The 12,543-nt window shown below is 47.7% G+C and overlaps 1 protein-coding gene across 1 annotated transcript in view; it reads left to right on the forward strand.

The window, feature by feature from the left end:
• Window positions 1-12,543, forward strand: part of FAT2 (FAT atypical cadherin 2) — an 80,951-nt gene that overhangs the window by 58,694 nt on the left and 9,714 nt on the right. The window contains exons 16-20 of the mRNA XM_004428630.3: window positions 70-207; window positions 818-961; window positions 2,645-2,842; window positions 6,169-6,979; window positions 9,718-9,863. Coding sequence (XP_004428687.2) covers window positions 70-207; window positions 818-961; window positions 2,645-2,842; window positions 6,169-6,979; window positions 9,718-9,863 — 1,437 coding nt within the window. The remainder of the gene's footprint in view (window positions 1-69; window positions 208-817; window positions 962-2,644; window positions 2,843-6,168; window positions 6,980-9,717; window positions 9,864-12,543) is intronic.

Raw genomic sequence — 12,543 nt, forward strand, 5'->3', positions numbered from 1 at the left:
TCCCAGGGCCAAGATTCCTTTCTGGCCCCCCTTGCCCCTCCGTTCACAACCACCCTCCCACTGCTGCAGGTGTCAGCGACTGATGAAGATGGACCTGTAAACAGTGCCATCACCTACAGCCTGGTAGGAGGGAACCAGCTCGGGCACTTCACCGTCCACCCCAAGAAGGGGGAGCTACAGGTGGCCAAGGCCCTGGATTGGGAACAGGTGAGTCATGTGGGAGGGGCCCAGTCTGAGCTCCTCAGAGCAGAATATGGTCCTGCTGCAGGTCCCGAGGATGAATTGTGGTCAGTGCTCCATCCTGATCCTTCTCCAGACCTGCTCCCAGTGTCTCCCAGTTGTTTTCTCTGTGGGGCCTCTGAGGCCTGTGAGGCCAGAGGCAGGAGAGAGACTGAGTGACACTTAACCTTCCCTAGAGGAGCTCAGGCCAGCTTCTCACTATTGACCAGAGGTCATCAGCTCATTATAGCAAGTTATCATTTATTGAACACCTGCTCTGTGCCAGGTACTTTGCTAAGTGCTTTACATACATCATGCCATTTGCTTCTTAAAGTGATCCTAGGAGATGGGTCCTGATATTATCCTCACAGATGTTTAGTCACTTTCCCAAGTCCTCACAGGTGGTAAATGGTTGAATTGGAAATCAGATCTATTTCTGCCTGACTCCAGAACCCGGGCCCTAAGACGCTACGGGTGGGCAACCGGGGTGGGCATAGGGGAGTGTCTCTATCTTATTTTTATGCAAACATCAGTGATGAGTTAGGGGCCAGAACTGAGAAGTCTTGTTGCTAACTCTCCACTGGGCTTCTTGCTATAGACTTCTAGCTATTCCCTGAGGCTCCGAGCCACAGACAGTGGGCGGCCGGCACTGCACGAGGACACAGACATCGCTATCCAAGTGGTTGATGTCAATGATAACCCACCGAGATTCTTCCAGCTCAACTACAGCACCTCTATCCAGGTACACTTGAGCTTCCAAAGGCATCCTGAACCCATCCTCCCTTCGTTTCCCTCCTAGTGGAGGGTGCTCACCACTAGCATCAGTGCACCCAAACAGCGACTATGACCTTGCCACTGACATCCCTAATGGTAACATAGCCTGCTGAAGGGGATTATGGATTACGGAATTAAAAACAGTAAGGTCCTGTGCTAGGCACTTCCACATCCGTTATCTCGTTTGGGACTCACACAGTCATGTGAAGTAGGTAGTACCCATTTTACAGATTTAAAAAATGCAGGGACAGAAATGTGCCCTAGTTAAGAATATGGCAAACTTAGGAATTAAACCCAGAAGATTTTCCAGATCCCAAGCTATTTCCACCATACCAATGGTCTGCAAATGGGATTTGGAGACGGCCTTGGAATTCTATGGGGAATTTTGACCATAATGAGTGAGGGAGGTAAGGAAGTGGATAGGAGGGCAGAGTTCAGGTCTTGCTCTGCATCAACCAGGGTCACTTCACTTTTACCTGTTGTGTATATTAGGAGTATGAGTTAGGATGCTTTGGCTGCAGTTAACAGATTACCTGACTAAAAGCTCATTAAATATTAAGGACTTATTATTTCACATAACAAAAGGTCTGATGGTGAGAAATTCTGTTCCAGATTTGTTATGTCAACAGGAAAACAGTATCACAACTTTGGGTTAGCTTCTTTGAAATTCCCTCACCTTCTCCTTTATGGTTACAAAATGGCTGCTGCAGCTCCAGCATCCTTGCCTAACCATCTTCAAAAGCAAATGGAAGTGGACTTCTTTGGCAGGATCTGTTTTTTATTAAAGAGGGAGAATTTTCAGAACCCCTGCTCTGGGTAGACTTCTTCAATAGTCAGAATCGGATTATAATGATCACCCTTAAACCAAAAACTTGCACAGGGAATCAGATTATTATAACTGACTTAGACCAATCATAGTCCCTCTCTTCTTAGGAGGGGCACATATCCTCTTTTCTGAGGATATTGGCACCCCTCACCTGAACAAAAGTAGGGTTTTGTAAGAAAGGAAGGGAAGAATGTCTCTTGGATAGGCAACCATCAATTTCCTCCCATAAGATTCTATTTGTAGATAAGATTTTGATGCTAAAAAGACAGTTAACAACCATCGTATTATAGCATACTGAATTCCTGTGTTATAGAACAAAGAGTGGAATGATACTCAGGAGGCCCATTTTTCTTCGTTGAATTCCTAATCATCTTTTGAATTTTCTCATTGCATGTGTGTTCCACTGGCCCTCTAAGCAGGAAACCAGTTATAGGTGTTCAATTGACCCTACGAATCACGAAATTCCCACATGGATTCCAGGCACTAATTAATTTACATACATGAATCATCAGCTATATGACCTTGGGCAAGTCACCTCCCTGTAGGAGAAAGGGACTCTAAATATCCTTCCAGCCTCAATGGGCTTTGTTTCCAAGACCCAGCACTTAGGGTCTTGCTCCCTTAGAGAGCTCCTGGTCTAGACTGACAAAGTCAACAACTAACTCACAGACAGGCAGAATGGGTGAATGACAGCTCAAGGTCCAGTCACAGCCTGAGAGCAGCCAGAGTGCCAGGATTCATCCCAAATGAGGGGATCCAGAAAGATGCGAGAGGAAGGACTGGAACTCATGTTGCTCTTTGATTTCCTGTCACTCCCGCTCTCAGGAGAACTCCCCCATTGGCAGCAAAGTCCTGCAGCTGATCCTGAGTGATCCGGACTCCCCAGAGAATGGCCCCCCCTACTCATTCCGAATCACCAAGGGGAACCATGGCTCTGCCTTCCACGTGACCCCAGATGGATGGCTGGTGACCACTGCAGGCCTGAGCAGAAGAGTCCAGGAATGGTATCAGCTTCAGATCGAGGTGAGAACTGTGTTTGGCCACTGGTGGTGACCATGGGGATAGTAAATGTGCTGGCAAAAGCACTACCAGGGCTTCTATTATTAGGAAAAAGGACTCACAGAGCTCTTCCTATGTCCCAGCACTGGGCAAAGTGCTCCACACGCGTTATTGCATTAAACCCTCACAATACGCTTTAGGGCAGGTACAGTTACCACCCCCACCTGACAGATGTGGTAACCGAGGCACACAGAGGTGATGTGACTGGCTTAAAGCAATGCTACTAATAACGGCAGAGGTGGGTTGCTTCAAACCCAAGCACTCTGACCCCAGAGCCCAAGCTCTCAATTCCCGCCCCACTCCCAAGCAGAGTACCCTCACCCCTGGCTCTAACTCCTTGAGGTTGGCCAGGACAATTCTCTGAACCTCAGGTCTTCTTAAAGACCTACCTCACAGAACTGGTGTGGGGTCTAAATGAGGGAATATACATATGCATGTATGTATAGGGGATTATGGTATTATTATGGATTGTATGAGAATGGCCCAAGGAAAGTGGCCAAGAGCGTGGTCAAACATTCTCCCCTCATTTTATTCCTCCCAAATCCGTTTCCTGAATCTCAAGTCTAGTGGACCCTACTATCCTGTGAACTTCTCTGGGCTCAGGTATATTCATCCATTCAGGCTGCCAGCCATGCAGCCATTTAGTCAGTCACTCAACAAGTATTTATCAAGCACCTATCATATGCCGGGCCCTATGCTAGCTGCTGGTAATATAGCAGGGGGAGAGAAGGGCATGGTCCCTGTCCCCATGGGCTTTTGGTTCTAATCATGGAGATAAACAATAAACAGATGAAGAGAGAAAGTGATGTGAGACTCATAAGGCACAGGGAACACATATTCAGAGGGTGGGTGGCTGCCCTCATGAGGAGGGAACATTTGAGCTGAGACCTGAGGAGCCATCCATGTGAAAAGTGGGCAGAAGAGTGTCGCAGGCAGGAAGAACAAGATGAGCCAAAGTCCCAAGTTAGGAAAGAGCTTGAAGTGACCTGAGATTTGGCCAGCGTGGTCAGAGCACGGTGAGTATTGGTGGGAGTAAAGGTAAAGAGATGGGTTGGGTGGATCATGGAGGCCTCCTAGCTTGGGTGACCATATTATTTGAGGTCCAAACTGTGACGCTCTTGAGAGTGAGAGAGGCACACTAAAAATAGTTATTTTGTGATAATTGATCCACAACAGGTGAAAATCAAGACTGTCCTGGGCAAACCAGGAAGTACAGCCGTCCTAATTGTAAACCTTGGTAATACTTTCAGATTCTAATCTAAGTGCAATGAGAAGTGGTTGAAGGGTTTCAAACAGGGAAGTGACCTTCTTGTGTCTCAGGAGGCTCATTTTTGAAGCTTTAGAGAGAGTGGATGAAGCGGGCAAGAGTGGTTGAGGGATCAATGCGAAGTCATCCAAGCTGGAGACAGTGGTGCTGAGACAGTGAGGTGATGGTGAAGGTGCAGGAAGTGGATAGATTTGGGAAAAGCTTTGCATGGAACTAAGCAGGAGTTGGTGATGGATTGGATATGGGGAGAGAGGAAAAAAGAGAAGGATCAGGGGCGACTCCCAGGTTCCTGCTCCAGTGAAGCCTGGGTTTTGGGGCCAATTATGGAACTGGAAAGACTGGGGGGTGGGTGAGGGAAGAGAGGTTTATGGGGTAAAATGAGGGCTCTATTTTGCTTACGTTACTTTTCAGGTGCCCGTGAGACATCCAAATGGAGGTGTCCAGTAGGGAGTTGGGAACAGGAGTCTGCAGCTCAGAGGAGAGGTGTGGGCTAATGCAGAGGGTCCTTGAAGCCAAGGGCAGGGATTTGATTGCCTAGGGAGAGATGAGTGACAACAGCTGCCTGACCTCTGTATCCTGGCCTGGACAGGTGCTCTGTAACCATGGGCATCAACACCGTCTCTTGCATATGTCCTGTATTTCCACTTCCGTTCACTGGGTGGTTCCATAGGCCAGCAAAGACACAGGCTACGGTCATAGAGTTCAGATTCTGCTCTGGCCTTACCTGGTGTACTACCTTGGGCAAGTTATTTGATCTCTCTGAGCCTCAGTTCTATCTTTTGTAAGAAGAGATATTTAAGGGTACCTATCTCATAAGAAAGATAAACTGTGATCCTGCATTTAAAGCATTTAAAAGTGGCACACAGTTTATCCTCAGTTAATGTTAGTTCTATATTATACCTAGTAGTGGTATTAATTATTGTTGTTGCTGCTGATAGTTCATCAGCGTTATGCACAATTCCTAGCAGTAGCTGTAACTTTACAAAGTTCTCACCCACTCAAAGCACTGGAATGCACGCGAACAAGATCTTCCTTTCTGTAGGGAAAATGGTGGAGACACTCGTGGAAAGCTTCGTCCTTGCTAAGTCAGCAGAAAGTGGCAGTCCACTTGGTGAAATGTGAAAGGAAGATGCATTTCTTATTTACATTCTTCTCCTTGCTTAATTGAGGTCACGACACTGCCTTGCTTAAAACTTTCAAAGGCTTTTCACGGCTCTGACATAAAATCTGACCTTGTGCTCCTCGGCCCTGCCCACTCCTCCAGCAGCTGTGGCCCCTGTTTTGCCGAGCACACCATGTTCTTTCCACCCCAAGGCTTTACACTTGCTGTTCCCTGTCTGTCACCTCTTCTCATCCCTCAGGACTCAGCTCAAGTGTCACCTCCTCAGAGACACCTTCCCTCCCACCTGATCTAAGTTAGTTCTCTCTCACTCTTTAGATCTCTCTGTCACGTCACCCTGTTTATCTCCTTTATCGCACTTTATCCAAGTCTGACATTTTCTTGTCTCCTTAGCAATTGATTTATTGTCTCTTTTCTCCTATCATAGCAGAGGTCCTGGCCCACAGAAGGCCCTCAATAAATATTTGCTGGCGGAGAGAAGAAGAGATGTCCACCCCGACCCCCACCCCAATCGCATAGTAAAGGGGAGTCCCAAAGAGAACCTCGTAGGCTGACAGGGCCATGAGGATGCGCATTGGAATCGCCAAGAGACACGTGATGACTCATTTAAAGAAAGAGATAGAACGAGAGATGTTCAGGAGGAAGGAGGCCGGAGAGATTTAGGAAGAGGCTCAGAGATGTCAAATAAGGAAACGGAGTTAGGTTTTACCGTGTGGTATGTGGATGTAACTCCTTCCACAAAACCTTCGGAGCTTTTGGAATTATTATTTTCTTTTTCAAACATGACAACATGCTGAGCCCGCCCTCAAGCAGAGAGACGTGTCTCCCCAAGGGGGCCCAGCCTTACTCGGGCCACCGTTCGTCGCAGTCCTATGGTAATGGCAGCGCTTATTGTGCCCACAGGTGTCAGACGGTGGCAGCCCTCCCCTCTCATCTTCAACGTCCGTCAGAGTCCACGTCACAGAGCAGAGCCACTACCCCCCCTCCGCCCTCCCGCTGGAGATCTTCATCACCATCGGGGAGGAGGAGTTCCAGGGCGGTATGGTGGGTAAAATCCACGCCACAGACCGAGACCCCCAGGACACATTGACCTACAGCCTGGCAGGAGAGAAGACCCTGGGCAGGCGCTTCTCTGTGGGCACAACTGATGGCAAGATTATCGCTGCCCAGGGACTGCCTCGTGGCCGCTATGCGTTCAACGTCACAGTCAGCGATGGGACCTTCACTGCCACCACTGGGGTCCATGTCCATGTGTGGCAAGTGGGGCAGGAGGCTCTGCAGCAGGCCATGTGGATGGGCTTCCACCAGCTCACCCCAGAGGAGCTGGTGAGTGACCACTGGAGGAACCTGCAGAGGTTCCTCAGCAACAAGCTGGACATCAAACGAGCCAACATCCACCTGGCCAGCCTTCAGCCTGCAGAGGCCATGGCTGGGGTGGATGTGCTCCTGGTCTTTGAGGGGCATTCCGGAACCTTCTACAAGCTGCAGGAGCTGGCATCCATCATCACTCGCTCAGCCAAGGAGATGGAGCACTCGGTGGGAATTCAAATGAGGTCAGCCATGCCCATGGTGCCCTGCCAAGGGCCAAGCTGCCAGGGGCAAATCTGCCAAGAGACAGTGCACCTGGACCCCAGGGTCGGGCCCACGTACAGCACGGCCAGGCTCAGCATCCTGACCCCGCGGCACCGCCTGGAGAGGACCTGCTCCTGCAATGGTGAGGAGCGGGCCTTCCCCTGGACAACCAGCACTGTGGGCTCGGCCAGCTCGACTCTAGGGAGGGAGATCTCGGGGGTCTCTGTGGGGTAGAGGGACCACAGACCACCATAAGACAGGTGTGGCCTCACAAAATCTAGTCGCGGAATTGCACCCTATTCCTGGCCACTTTTTGGAATTTTGAAAATAACAGTAAGAGTACTAGAGGCAGTTTAGCATCATGGCTAAGAGCGTAGACTTGGGCATCAGATTGCCTGGGTTCAAATCCCAGCTCTGCCACTTGTTAGCCAGGTAACTTTAGGAAAATTATTTAACTTCTCTGTGCCCTTGGGCTGTTGTAGGAATTGAGTGAGTATTAAATAGCAAGTGCCTGCTTAGATAAGTGCCTGCTATATAGGATGTGGTCAATAAACATGAGTTACCAATGCTACAGTTATTACTATGGCCTGATGGTTATAACCTCAAGGTTTAGTTGCAACAGCTCAGGTTCAAACCCCAGCTCTATCACTTACTAGCTGTATAAGCTTGGGTGGGTTATTAAAATCCTCTTAGTTTTAGTTTCTCCTCTATAAATAATGAAAATAATATCATCTGCCTCCTGGAGTTGGTTTGGGGAGTAAATTGCTTAATGGATATAAAAGCACCTAAGCCCTGGCTGGCCCTTAATAAGCACCCCCTCCGTGGTGGCTGTCATTCACATGGTAGCAGTTGTTGCTATAAGGACTCTGCTATGTGCCAGCCTCTGTGTTTATGTTACCTAAACTCATCGTCACCACAACCCTACAAAGCAGGGACATCAGCTCCCTCTACAGTTGAAACGGAGGTATGCGGGTTGTACCACCCCTGGCATTAAGACCAATGCCCCAGACCAGCTCAGGAGCACTGGCAAAAGAAGGGCATCGCCTCCAGCTCACCATCACCCCCTGCCTGACCTGGCCTACCCTTTGCAGGTCTACCCAGTTTGCATTAGGGAAATTTTTTCTGGGAAGATGTGTGGACTTTCTTCAGGTCCACAGATTTAGGCTGAGTGAGCTCCTCTTGGGGGTGTGGCAGGGAGCTTCCCGTCTTGTGTCTCTTGCCCCCAAGTCAGCTGCAGGAGAAGGCTGTGATGGCTGAAGGTTCTCTCTTGACCCTCCTGCATCAGACAACAGAGGTTCTAAAATCAAGATTGTACAAAATCGCCTGGGGAGTGTGTTTTTAAAGAGACCTGCTCTTGAGTGTCACCTGGAGAGTTTTTTATTTAGAAGGTCTTGGGTGAGGCCTGGAATTGGCATTTTTAACCAGCACCTCGGGCAATTCTGACGCAGGTTGTCCAAGGGCTGCACTTTGAGAAACACTAGACAGGCTGGCTCACCGAGCACCAAAATCACTTGGAGAGAGGTTTGTTTAACATTTTAGTGAAATAGGACATACAGAAAGATCTGTGTATCCTAAGTGTACAGCTCAACGAGTTTTCCCAAACCAAATACACCAGTGTAACGAGCACCTAGATCAAGGACCGGAACATGACCAGCATCTCAGAAACATCCCTCGGGCTCTCTTCCAGTCACCACAACCATCATGGGGAGATTTTGAAAACACAGATCCCCATGCACCACCAGAACTACTGAGTCATACTCGCTGAAGGCAGAGCCTGGCATTCTGGGTTTTAAAGACTCTCCAGCTGAGCCTGATACTCAGCCAGGTTTGGGAATTCCTGATCTAGATCATCCTCAATATCCCAACCAATAACGACCTACTACCATGGAATTGCCACGTCAGAGAGTTCTAGACCTATGGAATGATAGACTTTTAGGGTCTTGTAATCCGTTCTTCCTTCCTCCCTTTCGGCCTTTGTTCCCTCCTCAACTATTCCCATTCCTTAGCTATCTGGGGCCTGTACCGCTCACCTTCCCTTGAAACTATAAGCTTATTCACACTGAGGTTTTAGGAGTTTAATAGCTCAACTTACTTCTCAGGAGGGTGGATTTTTAACAATCTGCGGAAGGCAGTGCTTAATATAATATAGCATTTCCCAAAGGGGGTCCTACAGATTGCTGTTACCAAGGGCTAAATAGGTGGTCACATAAGAGGGTCCCATGGTCAGGTAAGCTTGAGAAACTCAAGTTTAGGTGAAGACTCCTTATGCAACTGTGCATTAGCAATTGCTACAGGGGGATGGGGCATGCAGGGCTTTACAGAAGTTTTGGCCACACGATCTCTCACCACCCCTGCCTTTATCACAGAGTGTCTCTTGACCTCTCAGCAGCAGTTCATTTGGGAAGTGCTTACCCAAATGTGTACACTCCTAATGAGGAAGGAGATATCTTGAGGCAAAAAACCCTTGTGGTGTTCCTGAAATCAGACACGTATGCTAAATCCTCTGCAATTCTACCACCTTCCTCCCCAAGTGATGTCAGAGATAACATGGAAACTATGTAGGATGGAAATTTTGATTTCCACACATTTGATTGATTACATTTCTGGCCTGATTCTTGCTTTCTCAGTGGTTTGAGCTCATAGTTCCTGACACAGGCTGGGACCCAAGTCCAGGATCCCTGGGGCCAAAGGGAGGTGTGCAGGGTGATGGCCCCTGTCCAGCAGTGTGACCCTGGACAAGGAATCCCCCAGCCTCGTTTCTTCATCTATAAATGTCAGCAATGACCCTGCTTGCCACCCGAGGGTTGAATGAGACAGTCTGTTGAAGGGCTCTCTGGAGACAACTTCACATGGAGGTGACACCTCTGGTTGCTTTCACAGGTACTGCCACAAGGTTCAGCGGTCAGAGCTTCGCGAGGTACGGTCTCCCGGAGGCTCAGAACTGGCACATCCGCTTCCGTCTGAAAACACTCCAGTCACAGGCCATTCTCCTGTTCAGCAATGAGACAGTGTATGTCTCCCTGAAGGTGAGGCACTGCCAGCCTGAGAGATTTCCAGTGAGCGTACGCTGGGGAGGTGGGGGGAGCACGGGACAGCCAAGAAGGCCAATTTCTGCAAAGAAATCCCTGCATGGTTTTCGGGGATGCTGGGTGTGACCATTGGGTGAGGACAGGAGACTTTCCAGTCCTGATTGCCACAGCCATCCCACCTGGAGATATACGTCCAAGGACAACCAGAGGTTGGGCTGCTCTGTGGGATAAGAGAGCCTCTGAAGATAGAAAGAGAGATGGGTGAGGCCACATAGCCCCGGTGGTTTTATCACTTCTGCTAACAGATCAGTGTTTCCCCAGAGGGATGCGAGGCTGGCTACCACAGGGTGTGCTCAAGATGACAAAGCCAGCATTAAGCTACATGGAATCACATGGGAGAAAAATGAATTTCCTTTCTAGTGGTCTTTCAGACTTTCTGATTATGTCATCTGGAAAGTCTCAGGTTGCCTGCCTGATTTTAACACCTCTCTCACACATGCCAATCTCCCACTTTGACAAAGAGAAAGCAGACTTTGGTAGCTAGTTTGAATTTAATTCAGCCAACAAATATTTACTAAGCATGTACTATGTGACAGGCGCTGTTCTAGGTGCATGGGTCTCCATCAGTGAATAAGACAAAAGTCCCTCTTAAGGCTTTCATCCTATAGTGGGGAGTCTGACAATAAACATAATCAATCAGAATATTATAGATTTTGTCCGAATGTGCTAAGTGCTATGGGCAAAAAGAAAGAAGAAAAGGTTAAGAGGGATCAGGAGTGTGAGGAGTTGCAATTTTAAATAAAGTGGTCAGATAAGTCTTCATTGAGGTGATAATTGAACAATAATTTAGGGGAGTGAGGGAATTAGCTATGTAGACATCTGGGGGAACAGCATTCTAGGCAGAGGGAATAGCAGGAGAATACAGAGCATGTTTAAGGAATAACCCAGAAATCTATATGGCTTGAGTGAAGTGAGCAAGGGGAACAGTAAGAGTAGGGTTTGAAGTCAGAGATGCAATGGGGTAGGGGCATATTTATAAAGGTCCCGTAGGCCATTTAAGGACTTTGGCTTCTATTCTGAGCAAAATGGAGAGCATTAGAAAGTTCTGAGCAGAGAATTGACATGATATGACATATACAAAAAGGTTCATCACTGCTGCTGTGTTGAGAATAGACTTTAGAGGAACAAGAATAGAAGCAGAGAGACCCAGCCAAAAAGCTATTGCAATAATTCAGGTGAGAGATGATGGCGATTTAGATCAGAGTAATGACAGTAGAAGTGGGAAGAAGACATCAGATTCTGAATTGATTTTGAAGGTAAAGCCAACAGGATTTCCTGATGAATTGAATGAGGGCTGAGATAGAAAGCAAAGTGTAAGATTTTGGTCTGAGCATCTAGAAGGAATGGAGTTGCCACCAACAGACCTGGGGAAGGATATGGGTAGAGCAGGTTTGGAGGGAAGATCAGGAGTTCAGTTTTGCACATGTAAGTTTGAGATGGCTATTAGACCTCCAAGTAGAGCTGGATAAACAAGTCTAGCATTGGTGAGAAAGGTCTGGGCTGGAGATGAAGATCTGAGAGTCTTCAGCATACACATAGTATCGAAAGCCACGAAACTGGATGAGATCGCCAAGGAGTGTAGATTTAAAAGAGTAGATCAAGGATTCATCCTTGAGACACTCCAACATTGAAGCATTGGGGTAAGAGGAGGATCCAACAAAAGAGACTGAAAAGGAGCTACCAGTGATGTTGGAGAAAAACCAAGTATTATATCCCGGAAGCCAGATGAAGAACATGTATAAAGAAGGAAGGAGTGATAACTGGGTGATATGCTGTTGAGAGGTCAAGCAAGATAGGAAGTGATATCAGTCATTGGATTTGGCAACACAGAGGTCACTGAATACCCTGACACCAGTGGTTTCCGTGTCATGGTGGGTGAGGTGGCATTTTGCTGCAAAGGAGGAACAAAGAAAGAGATATCTGGCGGGAGAAGTGGGTTCAAGACAACTTTTCTTTTTTTTTTTTAGATTAGAGCAATAACTGCATGTTTGTATGACAATTAGGATGATCCAGTAGAGAATGACAAAGATGTAGGAAAGAGAAAGGATAGTCAGGGGAACCTCATCCTTAGGGGGGTAGGATCTAGTACATGAATGGAGAGATTGGCCTTCACCAAAGTGGACAGATGTGATGGTGAGAATGCCTGCAGGTTCCTATCTGATTGCTGGAGGGAGGATGGGGAGGGAGGCATTAGGGGCCTGAGAAGAGAGAAGTTGTGAAGATAGTCATCTGGGAGCGTAGAAGACTAAGGAAGTTAGTACGATTGTTGGGCAGTATGAAGGGCTCATTTGAGACTCATGGTCATGAAATTAAAGGGAGACCCATAGCAAGGCTGTGTGCTTTTCTCTAGCCATCACGATGCTCATATAGAGTAGGTGGAGAGTTGGATTTTACCGGTTTGTGGGTTTGCCCAGTAAGTTCTGCCAAGTTAGAAAGAAGCAGGAATTTGGCTATGGAATTTAAGCTGGATAAGGAGAAGAGTGAGGACATTACAGAGGTGAAAGACAGTGAAAAGATGGTGGGATCAATGGATTTGTGGTCCTCAGTAAGAAAAGGAGTGATTTAATGACAACGTTTTGAGCTGTACTTATTTTTGCCACTCTCCTTTCTTAATGGC

The sequence above is a fragment of the Ceratotherium simum genome, chromosome 4 (genome assembly GCF_057802395.1).
Source record: "Ceratotherium simum simum isolate JZ-2026a chromosome 4, ASM5780239v1, whole genome shotgun sequence".
Lineage (NCBI taxonomy): Eukaryota > Metazoa > Chordata > Mammalia > Perissodactyla > Rhinocerotidae > Ceratotherium > Ceratotherium simum.